The sequence below is a fragment of the Chanodichthys erythropterus genome, chromosome 13 (assembly GCF_024489055.1).
Source record: "Chanodichthys erythropterus isolate Z2021 chromosome 13, ASM2448905v1, whole genome shotgun sequence".
In the NCBI taxonomy this organism is placed as follows: Eukaryota; Metazoa; Chordata; class Actinopteri; order Cypriniformes; family Xenocyprididae; genus Chanodichthys; species Chanodichthys erythropterus.
In genome coordinates, this window is record NC_090233.1 from 29849504 (window position 1) to 29872651 (window position 23148).

Sequence of the window (23148 nt, forward strand, 5' to 3'; positions counted from 1 at the left end):
TGTTGTTATTGTTAGCGAACACAAAAACTATTACCATTGTTTTCAGTAATTGAAATTAAGTGAAATAAAATGAATATATGAAAGACTTAAATGTAATTTTCTTTTACTAACTGAAATAAGTTATAATAATTTTTAAACTTTTAAACTTAATAAAAAATACAATTGAGGCTATATATAAATATAACAAAACGAATGAAATGACAAAACACATGAAACTACTAATTTAAACAAATTAAATAACACTAAATAAAAAATATATACACAAGACAAATTCAAAATAAAATACTATAGTAGTATATAAATACTAAAAATCACCCTACAGAACAATAGATACACTTTTTACCTAGTGGTTTATATAAAACTGCCATGTTCTGATAAGAATAATTTTAATTAAAAGCAAATAAATTTGTAGTTATGCTGGTATTGATGAATGGATTAGTGTTAAAACATTCATATTTGTGGTAACACTTCGAACTGAACACAGACAGCACACTCAAACAAGTATTGGAAAAAAATTATATTTTAGAAGAACTCACTAGAGGTGACAATTTCCATAACATGAAAAATATACATCGGTATTTTGTCTTTGTACATTAGGCAAAAGAACTGCAGTAGTCTGTCAGAGCCAGAATAAAATTAACCAGAGAATTAAAGATTGTGGGAGGAGAGAGAGTGGGATACAGGCATGCGCACACACACACACACACACAAACCTCTGCATAACACTTATGCTCAATCGCCCTTAAACACGCACGTACACACAAACACACAAACACACACACCTCATCTGAAATCCCAGAAATGGTTTGCAAGAAATCTACATTTAAAGCATGGCTAGAAACCTATCAAAGAAACCACACAAAAGAGGTCAAGCATGGAAAAACAACTGCTCTGATACAAGGGAGAATCTTTACTAGAAATCTTATATGAATATCCAATTTTAAGATGTCCGCACAAAGTGGGCAAAGCAGTTATTGCTACACCAAAATAATTCAGAATGCTGGTACAAGGGTTATGGGGGGGAAAAACCTTACACATTCACACAAGCTTGAGAGGATGTTGAGCAGTTCTTAAACATGTTCCTCCCTTTAGCTCCTGTTTGATGCAGGGCATGTAACAAGCCAAGCGATTTAAATTGGAGGCACTTTTGAAAACAAAAGAGAACTTAAAACATGCAGGAAAAAAGAATCACATCTGATGGGTTTCCTTGCCAATGCCTCCCCGCCTCAAAAGGACAAAATGAAAAAAGATGAGAATCTGACACTCAGAATGTAGTCATCCTTTCAGCCAAAGTAAGAGCACCCCATCCCCCCACCCCCCATTTAAAAACCAAATCAGAGAAATACCTTCATGACCCCTAATTAATAAGAAAATGACGTGCTTTACAGCTATTTTTACCTGAAGTGTCCCGAGTGAGAAAGCCGTCCAACATGACGAGCATGCTTTGAATCGTAATGATAGCTTACCCCTGCCTTCCCCACCCTAAAACTGGATTGAGTTTGAGCGACTTTAGTTCAAACTGACAGGCGGGTACGTGAGGCCGCTCGCACCTGTAACAGATCTGATGCACACTAAGAGACGTGAGGCAGCAGGAGGAGGAGGAGGAGGGTAGGAGATGAACTATACTCTTCAAGAACTGTACATGATGTCACACTCTAACTACAGAATTGCTATTTTATTTGGTACTAAGTCTTGCTGGATGGATAGGAACAAGTTATTATATATTATCCGGTTTTTATGTCTGTGCTATGTACACATCTTTACAATCTCTTCCTGAAAAGTTGAATCAGTTCATAGACTTGGAAAAAAGGAAAAAAAGCGTAATTGTTTGTGAGTTTTTTTTTTTCTCTTTTTTGTTGGCACTTGCTTGGCGTGTTCTGTCAGCATCTGTGATGGCCTTTATGTTCTATTGGAGCCTATTAATGCCAGTCTGTTACTGCCAACATTCAATGAAAACCAGTCCAGCAATAGGGTGGTAGAGTGCAAGAAAACAGTGCCATGTTGTTTCTCAACTGGAGACCTGTGAAAAACACAAAAAGAGATATGAGACTAGAGATATTTCAACAAATTTCAGAACATAATCACCAACCAAATGTCAGACTAACAAGACCTTTAGCATATAAAGCCTTCACATTTTGTCAAAACAAGTGATATAGTTCAGTAATATCAATCTTTTGAAACTTACTTTAAACACACCACAGTTCAAAAGTTTGGGGTTAGCGCCTTTTTTTTTTACTGTACACAGTAAAGATGCACTACATTGATCAAAAGTGATAGTATATCAATAATATTACAAAAATTTCTTGAGCAGCAAATCAGCATATTAGAATGATTTTTGAAGGATCATGTGACACTAAAGACTGAAGTAATTATGCTGAAAATCCAGCTTTGCCGACACAAGAATAAATTACATTAAAGGTGCAATATGTAAGATTTTCTGTTTGCTAGAGGCCTATTCAAAACAAAAGCGTAGCTTGATGACGCCAAGTTTGAGTGCGGAATCTTGGGACATGTGGTCTTCACATCACAGCCAGTGGAAATAATCGGGATAGGACTCAGGAAGAAATCATGTTCATGGATGCAATTATTAATGTTACTGTAGTATAAAGCAGAGCAGGACCGAGAGTTATGGGAGCTGAACGAGGCCGCTGGAGCGATTGCGCAACATACCTTGTGAGCAGCGGAACTTTTATTATGCCACAGTCTCCAGTGCTGCTTCCGCTTTTCCGGTCATGATAATGAGGTAACGCAGCTCTGTTTATCATATTAGATACATTTGAGTGTGTTGAAAATGATGTTATAACGTTACTCTTTGCGTTCGCTCAGTGGCCGCTATAAGACACTTGTTGCACACTGCAGTAAGCTAGATCGATTGTAGTAAGCTAGATCGATTTTGGAATATATTAAATGCTGGATGGCTTGTGTTAGTAAATGGCATGTAATTAATTTTAAAACGTAGTGTATGATGGAGAAAATTCTGTATTACTGTTACTAAAAGTAAAGCTGAATCTGATTATTTTGTGAAGTAGCTAACATAGCATGGTGTTTTTCCTCTGCTTTACCAAACAAGAAAATTAGATTTAAACAATAAGACTAAACGTGTTGAGCTATATAACAATAATTAGTTTTCCATCAATAAATTTAACCAAGCAGTTGTTCCCTTTCTATTACAACATGTAATATATTAAAGGTGCCATCGAACTTCTTTTTAAAAGATGTAATATAAGTCTAAGGTGTCCCCTGAATGTGTCTGTGAAGTTTCAGCTCAAAATACCCCATAGATTTTTTTAAAATAATTTTTTTAACTGCCTATTTTGGGGCATCATTAACTATGCACCGATTTATGCTGCTGGTCCTTTAATTGCTTGTGCTCTCCGTAAGTATAGTATTTATTTGGATGTTTCATTTGATTCTGAATGAGTTTGATAGTGCTCCATGGCTAAAGCTAACATTACACACTGTTTGAGAGATTTTTAAAGAATGAAGTTGTGTGTATGCATTGTTTAAAAATGAAAATAGCGATGGCTCTTGTCTCCGTGAATACAGTAAGAAACGATGGTAACTTTAACCACATTTAACAGTACATTAGCAACATGCTAATGAAACATTTAAAAAAGACAATTTACAAATATCACTAAAAATATCATGATATCATGGATCATGTCAGTTATTATTGCTCCATCTGCCATTTTTCGCTATTGTCCTTGCTTGCTTACCTAGTCTGATGATTCAGCTGTGCACAGATCCAGACAGGTCTTTTAAACAAATGAGATTTATATAAGGAGGAGGAAACAATAGTGTTTGAGACTCACTGTATGTCATTTCCATTTTCATTATGTCATTTTTTTTTTTTTTATTCAACTATGCCGAGGTAAATTTAATTTTCAATTCAATGGCACCTTTAAAGCGTCTTTGGTGTTTCCATGGTTTCTACAAATAAAACTGGAAACCGAGGGTAATGCGGGTATGACGCAATTGACAGGCGACTCCTCACACGTCCCGGAGCCTTGGTTAAAACTGCAATTTTCTCACGATTTACAAATGGTTGGAAAAATTTGGGATATTGTAAGTACTCAAGTGAACAAAATATATAACACTGGCCTAGTTGTTTTTGGATATTTTACTGCAAAATTCTTACATATTGCACCTTTAAAACAGTTATTTTAAATTGTAGTAATATTTCACTATATTACCGTTTTACCATTTTTTATTAAATACATGTAGCCTTGGTGAGTATGAATACAGTTTCAAGGGAATCGACCACTGTGAAAAACAAAGGGGAAACCATCTGAAATGCTCTGAACTAAAGGGTCTATAGGTTACCTATGAGAGGCTAAGCAGACAAAAGAGCCACTGTTACCTAATAATCTTTAGCACTGAACCTCCATTTTAAACAAGCCTTGTGAACCCTTTCTAACAGGTTAGCCCACAACATTACTATGATAAAACACTACTCAGTCCAACAAAAGTCCTATTCGAAGGGGATTAGTTCTGTATGGGATAGTGAAGCAACATTAGAATTGTGTGATTTTAACCTTGTACAAATCAGCAGTGAGCAATATTTTCCTGAATTTTTAATGTGCTGCGCATTCATGTGCGAATGTTAAAGCATGTTTTAGAATTTATTATTAAAAAAAAATAACCACAGGTAAAAACAGACCCGTGTAAATCAACATGCTAATAAAAAGCCAGTCATCTGAGGGATAGCTTTAAAACTTTTGATAATTCTCTGCATCATCTGGCTCTGTGCTTGTGAGTTTTCAATTAGTCAGTCAAGATGGGAGAATAAAAAAAAAATAAAAAAAATCATCACAAGACGTTGGCAGTAAAAAGACAGTAAAAGTATTTTGCTTACCCTGAAAATAGTGAAGCTACAAGCTGCTAGATGAATTTCACTCAAAGGCAGTCTCTTGGCTTTTTCTTACACAGCGGGCAACTTTTCTTTTGAATTCACCATGTCTGTCTTCCCTCCACTCTTTCTGAAATATTAAATAGATGAAAATAAATAAATGCATAATTATACACATTTATCTAATTTATCTCTGTGAAGTGAAGAAAAGTACAGCACCATCACATTTAGCTAACATAAATACAATGGAATGTGAAGCATATATTATTTATTAAGTATTTATTGCTTACTGCTGCATCAACATTGGCAGGGGAATCTCCATTGGGGTCAGCTAGCATAGAGATGACGCTAATCATGATGGTCTCTACGGTGTGGATGGGGAGCCAACGCTCTTCTGGTTTCTCATAGCCATATTTATCCTCCCCCGGTTCGTGCAATATCGAAATACAAACATCACCATTCTTGTCAACTGCAAACACAATACAGAGACAAGACATGAGGGTGGATCTAAGTTATTACAGTCTTACACAGTTATGAAAATACTCATAATAACCATTTTTTCTGTTGCTAATCATTATATCATCAATATAATAGATAAATATGGTTGCTGAAATAATTATTAATTTAACAAACAAGTTATGAAATAAACAGGGAATGGGAAGATGTTTAAAGGTTTTCTCTATAATTTTTACTTCATTAAAAAACTACGCAAAAGAATATTACTTCTGAAAAATATTTAAAATTATGTACATTCACTTGAGAAACCTCCTGTCATATCAATAGAATAATAAATGCATTTTATGAGAGTGATTTATTTTTTCTCCTAATGGGAGCAGACAAGATTACATCTCAAGACCAGTCAAAAATATGCACAATGGTAGGTAAGCCCTGTTATTAGACATTTTGCTTGTGGAATAAAATAGTCACATTCTGAATTAGCAACTGAAAGCATTTGCATAAGGCTGAATTCCCAATGCTAGGTGTCAGTGTAAGTGCAATACAGCTTCCTTGTTAGCCCAAGTGGTGCTCACTGCAGAGCCAAATGACCTCAAGCTCTACCTCTCTGGACGTTATGGCTTGAGCTTTACCTAGTCCAGCGCCACCTCTGTGCGTCTAATGGGTGGAGGGATTGAGTTATGGGTAGGATTAGGGTGTGGATGAACCTTCTAGCTTCATCCATTACGCCCAAATTAGATCCAGAGAAAGGGAGCTGAACTTCACTCTCCACCCATGGCTCTGCAGTGAGCAGGCTCTCTATCAGCCAGAGAAAAATTACTGAGTGCAACTTGAATAACGGGTGTTTAAATTCTGTGGGAATCTGCAAACAACAAATCTCACAAAACTTGCTTCAGCTAAGAGTTTGTTTTACAACACTAAATACAAATGTTGCTGATGAATACTGCTCAGAAAAAATGTGAAAGACCCACACTTACCATTTGGATGCCATATTTCTGTTATGAACTTCATTTTAGGAGGCCTGAGAGGATAGTCTTTGGGAAATGTAAGATGGGCTTTAAAGACACCACCCTCACTGTAAACAGAAAAAAAAAAACATAACAGGCTTAAAGTGCTATTCACAACAATATTGTGGTGGTACATTCTTTGCAATGTATTAAAATTAAACTGCTTAAACTGTGCCAGCGAGGACTCCCCTATGGCACCACAAAAACATGTGTGTGTGTGTGTGTGTGTGTATGTACATACATATTCTTCTTCATAAAAAAAAGAAAATAACAACCAGGCTGTCATTTTGTCATGGTTCACACAAAAATTAAATTCTGTCATCATTTTCTCACCCTCATGCCTGTTTGACTTTCTTCCAAGCAACACAAAATTTACATTTTGAATAACTGTACTGCTCGCTCTTTGTTTTTATGTGACATTTTTGATTTTCATGTTAGTAAATAATTGTCACATGGTATTTTATAATACAACAAAAAGACTTACTAGAGTGTATCAGGAGGACCGATTATAAGCACTTCCCATCTGTAGAGGTCATTATCATCTATCAAACCAGCTGAGAAACCTTCCACAGGATTTTTATTCAGTTCTGTTAGGAAGAGAAAACATGAAGATACTGATTAGCTAATTTATATGAAAGAAGAAAAAGTATATGTGGTATTTCAGGCCACCAGGTGCATTTGTGCTTACACATGGGTGTTGATAGTAGGACCTACACAGTTACAACACCAAAACTGTTTTCACATCTGGGGAGCATTTTAGACAAGAAATGAGCAATTTGCCTGTTTGTTATCAGATCAACTGACTGAGCCTCGAGCCAAAGAACGTCGGTCTGTTGGTGCCTGTGGTCTCAGACGCTCTGTCTGAACTTCTGTGTTCTTACAAGAGAGAGCAAAACAAAATCACTGTAGGTTGGGGAATGACCACCTTGTTGACAAAAACAAGTTGACAGTTGGGTAATCCAGTTATATGGATGTGTCATTTTTATGAGCACATGAATCACTAAGACAGCCTGGTACTAAGCGTCTCTACACAGCAGGACAAGACACAGTCTTTTACTACCATTTGACTCTTATTAAATGACTCAAATTACATTTACAACAAACCTATACTCTCAATGTTACAGCACTGATTCATGTTTTGAATTCACACAAAGGACGATTAAAGGGTTAGTTCACCCAAAAATGAAAATTACGTCATTTATCACTCACCCTCATGTTGTTCCACACCCGTAAGACCTTCGTTCATCTTTGGAACACAAATTAAGATATTTTTGATGAAATCTGATGGCTCATTGAGGCCTGCATCGCCAGCAATGGTACTTCCTCAAGATCCATAAAGGTAATAAAAACATATTTAAATCAGTTCATGTGAGTACAGTGATTCAATCTTAATATTATAAAGCGATGAGAATATCTAGTGATGGTCGATTTCAAAACACTGCTTCATGAAGCTTCGGAGCTTTACTAATCGAATCAGTGGTTCAGAGCACCAAAGTCACATTATTTCACCAGTCTGACGGTTTGACATGCGATCCGAATCACTCAATCGATTTTGAAATCGGACATAACTAGATATTTTTAAATCATTATTCTGTTTTTTTTGGTGCACAAAAAATATTGATTGAACCACTGTACTCACATGAACTGATTTAAATATGTTTTTTGTACCTAGTATGGATCTTGAGAGAGGAAGTACCATTGCTGGGGATGCAGGCCTTGCTGAGCCATCGGATTTCATCAAAACTATCTTAATTTGTGTTCCGAAGATGAATGAAGGTCTTATGGTGTAGAATGACATGAGGGCGAGTAATAAATTACAATATTTTCATTTTTGGGTGAACTAACCCTTTAAATCTATGAGAATAGTTATGTCCACACCACAGTTATAACGATAATGGCAATGAGAATCAATACCATTTTTTCCATTTGATGATTGATAAAAACATTGACAGCCAATCAGAATCCACCCGAATTTAAAGAGCTCGAGCATTTAAAGTGGCAGACGACATAACTGCTGCAGGCGCTTATAATAAACACAATGCTATAGTGCATTGGTGTGGACACTAAAGGGGATGATACACGGGGAAAATTTTTGAGCAATGTTGCCGAGTGATGTTGCTTGGGCACTTTCCCATTGAGAATGAGCAACAAATTTCGATCTAAAGTATCCAGATAGAAATTTGTTGCCCATGTTCAATGGGAAAGTGCCCAAGCATCAGCGCTCAGAGACACTGCCCAGCAACGTTGCTCAAAAAGTGTATCATCACCTTAATATAGTAAGTTCAATAAAGTTATTCATTTATAGCTATTATTCTTGGTGTAAACAGGCCTTAATGCTCTACATATGCAGTTAAGATCTCACAAGTCCCATGTTTTCCTGGCCCGTATCTTTACAGTCCAGCATAAATGTATGTTTAGGGTTCTGAGGATTTTGATCCCACAGAGGGTTCACCCAGTTTAGAACAAGGTCGATGAGTTCACCATACTGGTCCTGTTGAAAGGACACAACCAAAACAGTTCTGATCCCCTGAACTAGTCAATCAGCCGCAGAACCTGACGCCATGACAGGCCCGGGGTGCCACTCACCCTGTCGACCCTTGGAAAGAAATAGGCAAGTTGCCTCTATGCTTGTGTAAGATGAGTAATTTGGGGGGATGGGGTTGCTTGTGCTGTCTATGTTGCAAAGAGACAGCTGTCATTAATCAGATCTAATATTTTTAACTTGATCTGATGTGTTCATCATGTTTAAACCGAGAACTCATGTAATCTGCTTAGTTTGACCCTTTTACAACTAATTCACTTCACTGGCTGCACTGCGCAAATGGGGCCCAGAGGAGAAATCCTCCTCTGGCTTGAGCTTAGTAAAGCTGACACTCACGGATCATGTTGCTCAGTGTGTGTCCTGGACAAAGAGCAGGAGAAACAAACTAGTAACGACTCTTGTAACAGCTAATTTCGTATATAACCAAACAATAAAAAAGCAAGTTTTGTGTTAATCACGTATGTACATGTATTATGACAGTACAGTTGGACAGGGGGTCTCTAGTTGTCTCTGTACCGGTGAGCTGGTGTTCAAACAGCAACCATCAATTTGTTAGCTTAGCCTGTTAGCCAGCCTAGAAAAACAAAGGGATTTGATCGCCCCACTGCGGGGACATGGCACACAATGTACGGCTTATAAATCTCACCTTTGCGCCTTGTGATAACAGTACTGGTTTGACGGATCACGATAAGATGGAGAACGGAAATGGACCAATGACAGAGTTTCCCAGAGACTATAACCGACGGCTGGTGCTCCTATGTAAACTGCGTGCGGAGTCCGGACACAGATGTCAAAACACGGGCTAGCCGACTGCGAGCGGCCCCGCCGGAGTGACTGCAGACAAAACTGCCTGACACTTATACATTTACATAAGTAAACTGAATAAAAACCAAGTGAATGTACGAGTATTGTTATTTTAATTAAATATTAACGGCTCTCAGATTGATATTCCATCGTAAGTCGTACCAAAATACCATTTAAAAATAACAAAAGACGGTGGAGATAGCCTTTAGCCGGCTATTTTAGCCGCTAACGAATGCTTCATGATAAATGCAGGGATCGTTAGCAGCTAAATTAGCGGCTAACGGCTAAAACATCCGTCTTGACTGCATTGACAGGCTAAATGTTCACCGGTTTGTTAGCCTGGGCTTTGCCAACAGCCTTGAAAAAAATTACCTGCTAGCTGTCTCCTGAGTAACAGTGCTGACTGGGGCTCCGTCATGTTTTTATAAGTTATATTCTAGGTCGACGGTCGTTCACTTCGTTAAGGAGAAAATATGTTTGAATTTGCTTGCTCGTCTTTCCGTCTCTGCTCTAGTCCCTTTTGCTCAACATTCTGATCCGGTATGCGCATGCGCTCTGCTCTCTATGAGGCCGCGAGGAGAGAACGTTCCTTAAGGGCGGAAGATTCGCGCATGCCCCAGCATTCACTAACAATTAACAAACAGTGATGGCTTTGAGTGCGATTTTATATATGTTAGCACTCCAGTTGTGTTGTTGGTGAGTCTATTGAAAATGTGTTTCCAGTCCAATAATTCACACAGTAGACGATAAAAGAACAACTACCCATGGACATTTTTAGCTAAAGAAAATGTGAATGTAAAATGCTTGCAAGCACCACTAGTAAGAGTTATTTAGCATGTATATGTTGGATCTGTCGTTAAGCTTAATGCTCTACTTAGTTTATATTTAGGGATTTATTAGGTTACATATTCTTATTTTTTTGTAAGAGCCAGTTTCGGTGAAAAGTTTTTGAAATATTTATAGACAGTACAGTCAGTATCATTCAACCACTAGGCGACAGTAAAGAGCAATAATGATAAAAAAAAATCGAATTCAATTCTTATTACAGAATTGTTGATCGGCATAAAATGTAATATATAATTTAACGAAACCCATCCTGCTTTGTATAATGCTAACCCACATTATTATAATGCATTATTAATTATAATTATAATGCATACCACCACAACCTACTTTTTCACATCAGTTTATCATTCACTGAAATCAGCAATGTAAAGGTCATGAAAGATGTGGTGACATGTGATGATGTGGTCTTACAGGAAACACGGTTTGTATCAAGTTTCATAATATGGTACAATGTATATAAAGTGGCTTTGTATAGAGAAGTTGTTATTTGCAAATGATTTCACAAGAATGACAAACTTGTGCATCATCGGACAGCAAAATACCACAGCTGAAGTTTCACAGTTCTGCTTTGAAGAAAGTGGGAAAAAAGATGAGACTCTGACCCACTATAACTGAATAGAGATTGATTATGGCTTATCTAGGATGATCTATCACTCCAAAAGTATGATTAGTTAACTGTATAAAAGCAAGCGTCATTTGATAGACAATGCAAGATTAGGTTTCCATTTGAAAAATTTCCCACTGGTGTTTATTTTCTGGCAGCTCTGTTTTTCAGACCTTTGTCCTGGCGTTCAAACTTCAGAGCATTACTGTGAAACATAATGCCAAAAGCCCTGCAGATCTGAGTAACTTCTTTCTGTAAAGCAGAAAGCATGAAGTGTGCATGGAGATGAAAATCTACTGGTTTGTGGTCTATATTGCAACAAGGAGGAACTGTTCTGCTGCTTGTGACAAAAAAAAAAAAAAAAAAAGGGGGTAGGGCTTGATTCTAACTTGATAATCCTGCTGTATCGTGCTGTATACTCATAGGAATGTATTTTTGTTTCTACAAGTGACATCTCAACGAGCACAGCAAAGAAAGAAAGAGAAAAGAGAAAAAAGGGCCAGCAAAAAAAAAGAAGAAGATGGATTAGATTGGCACTGGACATTACAGCACATCGACTGAAACGTAAGTAACTTAAATGATTGAATTTGCTTAAGATGCGTATATTATTGAAATTGTCAAGGTAAAATGATCTTCTAATGTTCAATTTGCATTTTATGAACCAAATAAAAAAAAAGTATACCTGCAAAAACTGACATTTAGCATAACCTCAGTGTCTAAAAGACTGGTTGCAGTTTGAACAATCATATGGCATTGTCTTGTGGTGGTCATACACAGCTAATCACCACAACAGTGGCATTGTTGGCAGTCCGCTAGGAACTCAGTCCTGGCCTGAACTCATCTAATGATACGCATTTGGAAGTATCATCTGTTTAGACTGACACTAAAAGGGGGGTTTAATCTGTTAAATCTTTCTTCAAAAACAACATAACATTATTACTTTAGGTAAAAAGATCATATTGGCCATAAAAGTATAAAAGATAGAAGATGCCCTTCCTGTGGCAAATGTGAGGTTATAAATAGGAATGCAGCATCTAAAATGATGTAAGCATGTGAGTTGAACTGGTGACAAGACAGCTTGCTGTGTGCAACTAGTAAGATCACAACCTACTTTGAGATAACAAGTTCCGCTCTACATATTCCATTCTCACAAAATCTAGGTTACCTCTTTATACAGAAAGACACTTTTTTCTAGTTAGATTACAAAAGGTATTATTACTACAGGAAACATCATGAATGAAATGACAAGTTCCACAGAAATGTTGTGGCAGCCCCTGTAACACTGATGCATTTTATGGTATTTTCACAACGTATTAGAAGGGAATACACTAGAAAACTGTGTTTTTCATCAAGGGCTTGGTTTGAGAGTTCACGGCCCATTTATTCTGTAAGTTCTGCTGAAAGTTATGCCACTGTGCTTATTTGTCATTACTAAGTTCTGCTTTTAATAAATTTGACTGACCACACTAGCATGCTAATAGGTTAGTGACAGTGTGCACAAAGGAGTATAAATAACATCATTGGGTGTAAACATCCTCCAGAAATAAACTTTAAACACTTGATTCTACATTCATGCAAAGTCTTTGGCATTTAATAAGCTCCTTTTCACAAAATACAAGATAAGTTTTCCCATTCCAGTTAAACTACACCAAATTGTTTGATAAATTATTTATTTCTATACAAGGCATTTGTCACTGGCCTTGTTCATTGAATGCTACTACACTCCAGACCTATGTTTTTCCTTGCTTCCATGGTTACTTCAATCTGAAAACATTGTCCAGTGTCCTCCTGGAATCACATGAAGGCCATCTGAGTTTAATGGCAAAGATCACAAATCATTTATCAGTACAAGAGTGCTTGAAAACCACAATGTTCTTGTGACACTTTTACCATCTGTGTAGTGCCTACAAGTCCTTTTCCTTCTTACAGGGGCAAAAAAGGCGCCATAGAGACAGAGAGCACCATGGCCTCCAACCAACACAGACCAAAAACACGCTTGAGCCTCCGCTCAAGCTCGACTGTACGTTATGGCTCCATGAGCTCTGAGCAACCTGATAGGAATACATCCTCCGTGCAAACAACCTCCATTTCTCTGAGACGCTCCTACATCGCAGTGGCAGTGCTCTGCTACATCAATCTCCTCAACTATATGGACCGTTATACTATTGCAGGTGAGCACACTCTACCCAAAGCAATAGCAAGTGTGATGGTTAACAGAATGTAACTAGAAATAGTGACAGATGTTGTTCTGGGTCTGTTCCAGGTGTGCTGCTAAGCATCCAAAAGTACTTCGGAATCGCTGACAGCACTTCAGGTCTCCTACAGACAGGTATCAGTTTGAGTTTGTAGTACATTGCACTGACAAAACAGTAAGAAGGAAGAGGACATTGCAGAACTTGATTTTACAAGAGTACATCCTTGAGATGAACTAATTGGTCTTTTACTGTCATTTTGTAAGTTAGTAACAAGTCTGGTATTAGTCAAAACACAATTTGTACATGATGCAATCTGTCTCAGAGTTTGCATTACATGAAAGCACCAATAAGTCCAAATCTGACACTGATCTGGTTTGCATTTTCATGCTTACTCAATCTCTATCTGCTCTAATCTCCAAACTGATTGGTTGATTATTCTGCGTACCGAGGGTCATTAAAATAATGCGAGATTTTATTGTATAATCTTTACATGATGTTACACTCATGATGATTTATAACTGTTGTTGTATCCTTGACAAAGTTGTGGAAAATCTGATGACATGTAGCTAGAAGAAATAACTATCCTGTGGAAAAAAAAGGACAAACTTTACAGTTGAAAATGTATTTATTTATATGTATTTATTTTTTGAAAGAATTCAGCAAGAATGCATTAAATTGACAGTAAAGACATTTATAATGTTACAAAAGATTTCTATTTCAAATAAATGCTGTTCTGAATTGTAAAACAGTACAATGGTTTCCACAAAAATATTAACAACATTGATAATAATACGAAATGTTTCATCACATCACTGGAATAGATTGCATTTTAATTTATTTTAAATTGTAATAATATTTCACAATATTTCTGTTGACCTTGATGACCATAAGAGATGTCTTTCAAAAGAAAAGAAATCTTACAGATCCCAGACTTATCTCATGTGTTAACATATTTACAGTTTTTATCTGTAGCTTTATGTTCTTGGCGCCAGTTTTTGGTTACCTTGGAGATCGCTATGACAGGAAGCTTATCATGATCGCTGGGTTGACTGTGTGGATTGTCACAACACTGGGCAGCTCTTTCGTCAAAAAATCGGTACAGTACAAAGTCTTTATGGGGAGTCTCACAACTTTAATGTGTAATTTGTTTAATGTTGTACCTGTACTTTTGAACAATATCTTTATTTAACAGTGTTAAAATAGAACAGAACAATTCAATTTTAAGTTTAATTTTAAGTTACTGTCTTGATTCTCACCACAGGACTTCTGGGTTCTGGTCTTTACGAGGGCCTTGGTTGGGACAGGAGAGGCCAGTTACTCCACCATAGCTCCTACTATCATTGGTGACTTGTTCACTGGCAACCAGAGAACTCTCATGATCTCCTTCTTCTATATCTTCATACCGGTCGGAAGGTGAAGGCTTTACAACAAAACTATATTTAAGAAAGGGATTATAAATATACTTTGATCTGGAGAAGTTGTTTAATAATCCTGTATATCGCAATTTATACAATAGTATGTTTTGGTCCTAGAATTTCATTGGCCGAGAGGCATTCTATCAAGTATATCAAGTACTGATATACAAACTTTTCACCATTGTTATGACCAGGTCAGCGCAAACTCTACCCTGCAGCTGATTCGAAAGATTTCATTGATCAATACTAACAAACAAAATATTACTAACAATTGCTAACAAAATAAATACTAACCCCTAACCCTACACTACACCTTTAACCAAAGAAATTGGGTGCAGGGTGGGATTTGCTCTGAACTGATTTTGGGGAGGGAAATCATGCAATTGATTGTCTATTTGTATATTCAAGACTGACTGTCAATCTATGCTTTAGTAATGGAGATTTTTCAGTGACTCTTTCTGCAGGTTACATCTTTATGCCAGTAGGGATGACAAGTGACTTTCTTTATGAGTGTGTCATTGACTCATTTATTCAGGAGTTTGAAATACTGATTAACTCAGAAACACAACTACTGTGGTCGTGTCTCATTTCAAAGCCTGCGCCCTCTGGAGGTTGCATATGTCTGTCACATATGTTATTGAGGCTCATTTAAGAAAAATAACCATTACATTGCCAAGTAAGAAGGAAATTACAGTCATTTATGCCTCACAAGGAATAAGTAAATTTTATAATGGTTACTTTTCTGAAATAAGACATCCTCGTTGATATATGTTCCTGACAAATGTGACCTCTGAAGGGTGCAGCCTTCCAAATGAGGCACAGCGATAATTCTGTTGTAGTTTGTTTGGAACTTGCCTCTTGTTTCTTGAACTGCTGTATAAAATCACTACTACAGCAGTGGGGAAAGTTACTTTTAAAAGTAATGTGTTACAATATTGTGTTACTCCCTAAAAAAGTGATGAATCTGATTGCGGTACTTAATTACATTTAAGTAATGTGGGAATAAAAAGTTACTTTTGAGTTACTTTTTCTCACCTGGGCAGGTCTTGATTGTTTTTTGTTTTTTTTTTAACATAAATGCATTACGTTACTGTGATTACGTAACTAACATACTTGTAATGCTTTACCCCCAATGCTGCTGATGGCATATATACAATGTTGACAAAACTTTTGTTGAATCTTTTTACTCTAACTGAATGTGTTTCTTTGAATTTTTATTTAGTGGTCTAGGATATATTATGGGGGCAACTGTAGCTAATGCAACAGGGGATTGGCGTTGGGCCCTGAGGGTAAGAGAATATTTTGTAAATATATATGGAGAGTTACAATATTGTGCAGAAGCTATGTTATAGCTTTACTGTATTACATTTAATAATCTTTTAATCTAGTTGATGCAGTCAACTGAAATGTAGCCAGCTATATAAAAAAGGGCTTTGTACTGCATTGTAATTTAAGGGTCTAATTGGATTTCATTCCTTGGTCTCCTTCTTTATTGCATCTGTTCTCCATTAAAGCTAAAAAAAGTTAACTTTAAAGAGGAACAGTTTTTAATAAGTTTATATGCTCTTAAACTGGGGGTCCACAGCAGTATTGCAGAGTGTCTGGCAATTATTTGATCTCGAAAATGAAATGTACTAAAAATAATTGCAATATTAAGTCAACTTAAACCAAACTGGAAGATGCTAAAATGATTTGTTGTTTTTCCCTCATTGAAATGCATTAAGTAAAAGTATAATTTACAAGATTCCGTACATCAGTAATGATTGTTTTACTGGCTTTGCAATGTAAGCATATATTTGATTAATATAATCAAGACAATTAACTTCCACGTTTATAAAAGACAGTTGAGCAAGTTGTCTGAGTGTTTTTTTGTTTGTTTGTTTTTTGGATATAGATCAGTCCTGTTCTGGGAGGACTGGGTCTGCTGTTCCTGATGTTTCTGATTCCTAATCCTCCTCGTGGAGCCTCGGACACCCAAGGAGGAGCAACAATGGAAAGCACCTCTTACATTGAGGACATCAAGTACCTCCTGAAGAAGTAAGTCAGTTAAATGTGCCTGTTGTTCAATTCAGCATGTGCAATCTTCAAGGTGTTTGTCATGAGTTACATATCCTCTAGGGCAGTGGTTCTCAACTTCCACAGGATGACTAATTATATAAAAAAGTAATTAAAATGCTATAAACACCTAAATCAAGATGTAAACTTAAATCATATTTTCTTTCGCCTCAGTGTATTATTTTTGTTGGGGAAAAAAAACAACAACAACAAAAAAACAAACAAGAATCTTATAGAATCAGAGGAAATATTTTGGGAAATTGTATTGGACAATGGGGGTCTTTCAAGTCAAAAAGGTTGAGAACCACTGGGCTAGGGGTTTTCTCTTATTATTTTATGTAAGATAATATTACTTTTCATTGTGTTTTGGATCTGTGCCCTCCTTCCAGTCGGAGTTTTGTCTGGTCTTCTTTTGGCGTGACTGCCATGGCTTTTGTCACTGGGGCTCTGGCCTTCTGGACCCCCACCTTTCTGTCTCGTGCACAGGTTACACAGGGTCTCAGGCCACCTTGCAACGAAGAGCCCTGTAACCCTTTAGACAGGTACAGCAAGTCTCTTGCTTTTTGACTTTATATAATTGAACAGATCGTAAAGGAAATCAGTGAGGTTAGCAGTAGACTAATAAAAGTGCTAAAAGTGAGATTAGCCAAAGATTGGTTAAATCATGGCAGAGACTTCTTCTGTGGTAGTGTTCATATCTGCTTGTTCCTTGCTTAGATAACACAGAATGTTTACTGCAGCTGTTTTTGCTCATGCAGTCCGGTCAATATCTGATTCAGTACGTTTCTCAGCTTGTTTTGTACCGCCAAACGGAGTTGAGAGAGTATTTATCAGTCTGACTGAGACTGGTCTGGTAGGTCCTGTGAGGAATAAAACACAAGATAATGTTCTGAAACTAAGGCAAAAATTGAATAATATCACACTCTTACAACTTTCTCTTGTTTAAGTTACATCTTTGGAGCAATCACAGTAGTGACAGGGGTTGTGGGAGTGTTTCTGGGCACCTACATATCAAAGAAGCTGAGAGTCAGATTGCCCAATGCAGATCCTCTCATATGTGCCGTGGGCATGCTCAGCTCCTCACCCTGCTTTTTCATTGCCATCATCCTGGCAGCCACCAGCATCCCGGCCACATATGTAAGCTGGATTACTTTATGATTCGGTATTTGTGTTAATATTAAAGTTCTATTATTAAACCTGTATGACTTCCTTCTTCGGAAAACAACAGAAGATCGTTTAAAGATTGTTTAAACTGTTTTTATCCTTTGTACATCCAAAATCTTTATTTGCTGTTATAGCACAGCGTGACCACCAGTGTGTGATATGCTCTCTAAATAAACTGTATGTTTCTGATGTTTTACAGACATTCATTGCTATCGGAGAGACTTTGCTGTCCCTCAACTGGGCTATTCTGGCGGACATTCTGCTGGTGAGAGATTTACACTTAAAAAACTTAACAGAAAATGAAACACACTCTTTTAAATTAGCACAGGGTGACGAGTGTGTGGAAACCTGCCAAGTGATTCAATAAAGCTAATGGTATAAAAGTAAAATATTATTATGCTTAAATTTAGAAACGTTGATGTTGAAAACAGTGATGTATTGTTTAATTATTTTTATTCATTTTACGGTGTATGATTATTAGATTAAAATTGATTAAAAAATGTGTGTAAAAGGCATCTTTAAAATTTGATTAATATTATTTTAGTATGTCGTCGTGCCTACTAGAAGAGCAACAGCTGAGGCTTTACAGATCATGGTCTGTCATCTCCTTGGAGATGCAGGAAGTCCATACCTTATTGGTGCGGTAAGCATATTTTAATCCACAATACTTTTACATTAAATAACAGTAGGGTCAAAGGCTATATCACTATCCAGAAGTACTATAAAACACAATTGCACCTTGTGAAACAGTAACTGTTTTGGCATAACTACAATAGCTTTTTACTGTATAATGTAAAAAGTATTGTATGTGTGTGTATGTATATGTGTATATTCTTTTTGTGTGTTTTCTTCAGATCTCAGATGCTCTAAAAAACTATAAGCCAGAGTCTCTCAGCTGGAATTTCCGTAGACTGGAATATGGCTTTCTTCTGTGCCCATTCATTGGGGTCTTGGGAGGCTTGTTCTTCCTAATGACATCTCTGTATATCAAAGAGGACAGGAAAGCAGCAGAACTGCTCACTTCAGGTAATAACAGGCTATTGTAATTACAGACTGTCCAAACTGTCTTTTCTTGGTGCCTTCTGATAATGCATGTACAGTATGTCAAGCTATTAAATGATTAAATCAATGAAAAGTTTATTTAAATGTGAAAAATTAATTGTAATTTAATTTCGCAAGCTTTGCTGTTGCCATTGCATGTTTTTTCTAAACGCATCTTATGGCATCTACAGTGGGTACGGAAAGTATTCAGACCCCCTTAAATTTTTCACTCTTTGTTATATTGCAGCCATTTGCTAAAATCATTTAAGTTCATTTTTTTCCTCATTAATGTACACACAGCACCCCATATTGACAGAAAAACACAGAATTGTTGACATTTTTGCAGATTTATTAAAAAAGAAAAACTGAAATATCACATGGTCCTAAGTATTCAGACCCTTTGCTGTGACACTCATATATTAAACTCAGGTACTGTCCATTTCTTCAAATCATCCTTGAGATGGTTCTACACCTTCATTTGAGTCCAGCTGTGTTTGATTATACTGATTGGACTTGATTAGGAAAGCCACACACCTGTCTATATAAGACCTTACAGCTCACAGTGCATGTCAGAGCAAATGAGAATCATGAGGTCAAAAGAACTGCCTGAAGAGCTCAGAGACAGAATTGTGGCAAGGCACAGATCTGGCCAAGGTTACAAAAATTATTCTGCTGCACTTAAGGTTCCTAAGAGCACAGTGGCCTCCATAATCCTTAAATGGAAGACGTTTGGGACGACCAGAACCCTTCCTAGAGCTGGCCGTCCTGCCAAATTGAGCTATCGGGGGAGAAGAGCCTTGGTGAGAGAGGTAAAGAAGAACCCAAAGATCCCTGTGGCTGAGCTCCAGAGATGCAGTCGGGAGATGGGAGAAAGTTGTAGAAAGTCAACCATCACTGCAGCCCTCCACCAGTCAGGGCTTTATGGCAGAGTGGCCTGAGGGAAGCCTCTCCTCAGTGCAAGACACATGAAAGCCCGCCTGAAGGACTCAAAGATGGTGAGAAATAAGATTCTCTGGTCTGATGAGACCAAGATAGAACTTTTTGGCCTTAATTTTAAGCGGTATGTGTGGAGAAAATCAGGTACTGCTCATCACCTGTCCAATACAGTCCCAACAGTGAAGCATGGTGGTGGCAGCATCATGCTGTGGGGGTGTTTTTCAGCTGCAGGAACAGAACGACTGGTTGCAATCGAGGGAAAGATGAATGCGGCCAAGTAAAGGGATATCCTGGACGAAAACCTTCTCCAGAGTGCTCAGGACCTCAGACTGGGTCGAAGGTTTACCTTCCAACAAGACAATGTCCCTAAGCACACAGCTAAAATAACGAAGGAGTGGCTTCACAACAACTCTGTGACTGTTCTTGAATGGCCCAGCCAGAGCCCTGACTTAAACCCAATTGAGCATCTCTGGAGAGATCTAAAAATGGCTGTCCACCAACGTTTACCATCCAACCTGACAGAACTGGAGAGGATCTGCAAGGAGGAATGGCAGAGGATCCCCAAATCCAGGTGTGAAAAACTTGTTGCATCTTTCCCAAAAAGACTCATGGCTGTATTAGATCAAAAGGGTGCTTCTACTAAATACTGAGCAAAGGGTCTGAATACTTAAGACCATGTGATATTTCAGTTTTTCTTTTTTAATAAATCTGCAAAAATGTCAACAATTCTGTGTTTTTCTGTCAATATGGGATTCTGTGTGTACATTAATGAGGAAAAAAAAATGATTTTAGCAAATGGCTGCAATATAACTATGAGCAGCATAATGTTTTCCTTATTTCATGGGACAGTGTTTCTTTGTTTTAAGCTTACAAATCATCAAACATTCTGTTTATTTTCAGATTTTAAGTATGAAAATGTATTCTCTCATATCTATAAATAGTAAATCTATTAGCAGTAAACCAGTGTAAGTGAGATTAACCAGAGATGTGTTAAATGCCAGTGGTTTCCTCTGTTTATATTAGCACACGCACATTCCTTGTTTAGATACTGTTTTCTGCAGCTCTTTCTGTACTTGTCAATATTTCTGTTTTACTGAAGGCCGAACTCACAGTCCAAAGAAGCTGTTTTAAAATTTGAAAAGCTGTCACATTTTATGCAGTTTTGAAGCTGGTTTTGGATGTTACTCCATAGCGATACATAAATACATATATTTGAATAATTTCCTTCCTTTCTGTCTTCTTCGATCCAGGACAGGCTCCTGCACCACCAGAGACATCCACAGAGTCAGTGTGACCTTTCACACACCAACCCAATACCTACATCAAGCAGACACTTGTAAAAGAATATGTGAATGAATGGAGATGAGATATGGACAGATTTTAGAAACTTTTAAAAGACAATGAGCATATGTTTTTAGAAACATTGTAACAGAATACGAGTAACGAACAAGTTTACATCACAAGAACACTGGACTGGCATCTTACTAAGAAAAAAAAAACGCATTAGGCTGCATTTTTATGTTTTAAACATTTTTGAATTAGTCATGACTCACCTATGTGAGAGTGACTTATTGTCTTTCTTGCATATTTTCCATATGGGAAATTAAACTGCCTGCTATGATTTTTTAGATATATTTTTGTCATTTTTGTCCTGCTTTCTTCTCTCGGCAGCTGTGTGCTACTAATGAGAGCCTCAGGGGAACAAGGGGAGAGAACATCCCCTCTTGGACTAAAACTGAAAGCTTGAAATAATATATATGCCAAATTAGTCCTTCGTTGTACTTACTGAGACTGGAAATGTGTAGTAAATTAATAGGCCATATTATTATTTTATTGTACTTTTTATTTTTTGTATCATTTGTCTTTTTGTATTTCTTTTTGTACAAAAAAACCTTTTAAATAAATGTGTATGCTTTTATTTTTATGCTTTGCCTACAATTTAATTTCCACATAGTTTTAAAATTCTGTTATACCCTTTAGGAACACTAGGTGGCAGAATATACTCATGTTTAAACCACCAGCGCCTGTTGAATGCAAAACACATTCATGACTCGAACACATTACCAAGCCAAACCATGAATCAATTATTGCTTATCAATTTTTCAACCCTGTTATCAAAATGTAAGATATATCTAAATACAAATTAAAAATGAATTGTGCGATTTAGCAATTCACACCCAACAAACAAAAACATTAAATAAACATAAATAAAAAAAAATAAAAAAGGCAAAATGTTTTTGTAATCACGTGTTAACGGGGTTGCACACAAATTAATGTAGGACACAGCTAAATGTTTTTTTTTACTTATAATTAAAGGTGCGATAGGGGAGTCTCTACAGAAACATTGTTTGTTATACTGGTTAAAAGTCTTCTCATACCCTGATAGCAATCATAGGCTCGGTTTCACAGACAAAGCTTAGATTTAGCCAGGATTAGACAAAGCTGCTGTCCGTAACTTTTTTGTGTTCAAAATTTACAAAAAAATGATATAATTAGAGAGTACATCATGGATCCATTTTCCAAACCGTGTTTTTGTCTTATCCTGAATCACTATGGTACACCTATAATAAGTGTTTCAGACTATTTTAAACTGGTTTGGGTCGTACCACTGCGGAGTAGCACAGTAGACTCGTTAGACATGAGAAGTAGTTCCGGCTTCAATGTTTTTCCGCAAGACGCATGCAGTTCTGTTTATTAACCGCTAGAGCACCAAGTTAAAGTGTTAGTTCACCCAAAAATGAAAATAATGTCATTTACTACCCTCATGCCGTTCTACACCCGTAAGTCCTTCGTTAATCTTCGGAACACAAATTAAAATATTTTTGTTGAAATATGGCTCCTTGAGGCCTCCATAGCCAGCAATGACATTTCCTCTCTCAAGATCCATAAAGGTACTAAAAACACATCTAAATCAGTTCATGTGAGTACAGTGGTTCAATAAAGTGACAAGAATATTTTTGGTGCACCAAAAAAACAAAATAACGACTTATTTGGTGATGGCCGACTTCAAAACACTGCTTCAGAAAGCTTCGGTGTGTTATGATTCTTCTGTGTCAAATCATGATTCGGATCGCATGTCAAACAGCCAAACTGCTGAAATCACGTGACTTTGGTGCTCCGAACCGCTGATTCATAATGCTCCGAAGCTTCCTGAAGCAGAGTTTTGAAATCGGCCATCACTATATAAGTCGTTGGGGTTTTTTTGGTGCACCAAAAATATTATCGTTGCTTTAT

At 37.0% G+C, this 23148-nt stretch overlaps 2 protein-coding genes across 2 annotated transcripts; one reads left to right on the top strand and one right to left on the bottom strand.

Moving 5' to 3' along the window:
* Positions 1 to 512: 512 nt before the first annotated feature.
* ube2g1a (ubiquitin-conjugating enzyme E2G 1a (UBC7 homolog, yeast)) lies at positions 513 to 10216 on the bottom strand. Its single transcript, XM_067405482.1, has 6 exons — positions 10031 to 10216; positions 6797 to 6899; positions 6283 to 6380; positions 5140 to 5318; positions 4856 to 4979; positions 513 to 2020 (listed from the first exon to the last, which is right to left on the bottom strand). The coding sequence occupies exons 1-5, from the start codon at positions 10074 to 10076 to the stop codon at positions 4893 to 4895; spliced, it is 513 nt and encodes a 170-aa protein (XP_067261583.1). The 5' UTR covers positions 10077 to 10216; the 3' UTR covers positions 513 to 2020; positions 4856 to 4892.
* A 1308-nt stretch (positions 10217 to 11524) lies between these two features.
* spns3 (SPNS lysolipid transporter 3, sphingosine-1-phosphate (putative)) lies at positions 11525 to 21811 on the top strand. The gene is made up of 13 exons (XM_067405481.1): positions 11525 to 11672; positions 13038 to 13279; positions 13372 to 13437; positions 14263 to 14399; positions 14565 to 14716; positions 15941 to 16007; positions 16613 to 16755; positions 17163 to 17315; positions 17721 to 17910; positions 18137 to 18202; positions 18482 to 18580; positions 18792 to 18963; positions 21165 to 21811. The coding sequence occupies exons 2-13, from the start codon at positions 13072 to 13074 to the stop codon at positions 21206 to 21208; spliced, it is 1497 nt and encodes a 498-aa protein (XP_067261582.1). The 5' UTR covers positions 11525 to 11672; positions 13038 to 13071; the 3' UTR covers positions 21209 to 21811.
* The last annotated feature ends 1337 nt before the right edge of the window (positions 21812 to 23148 follow it).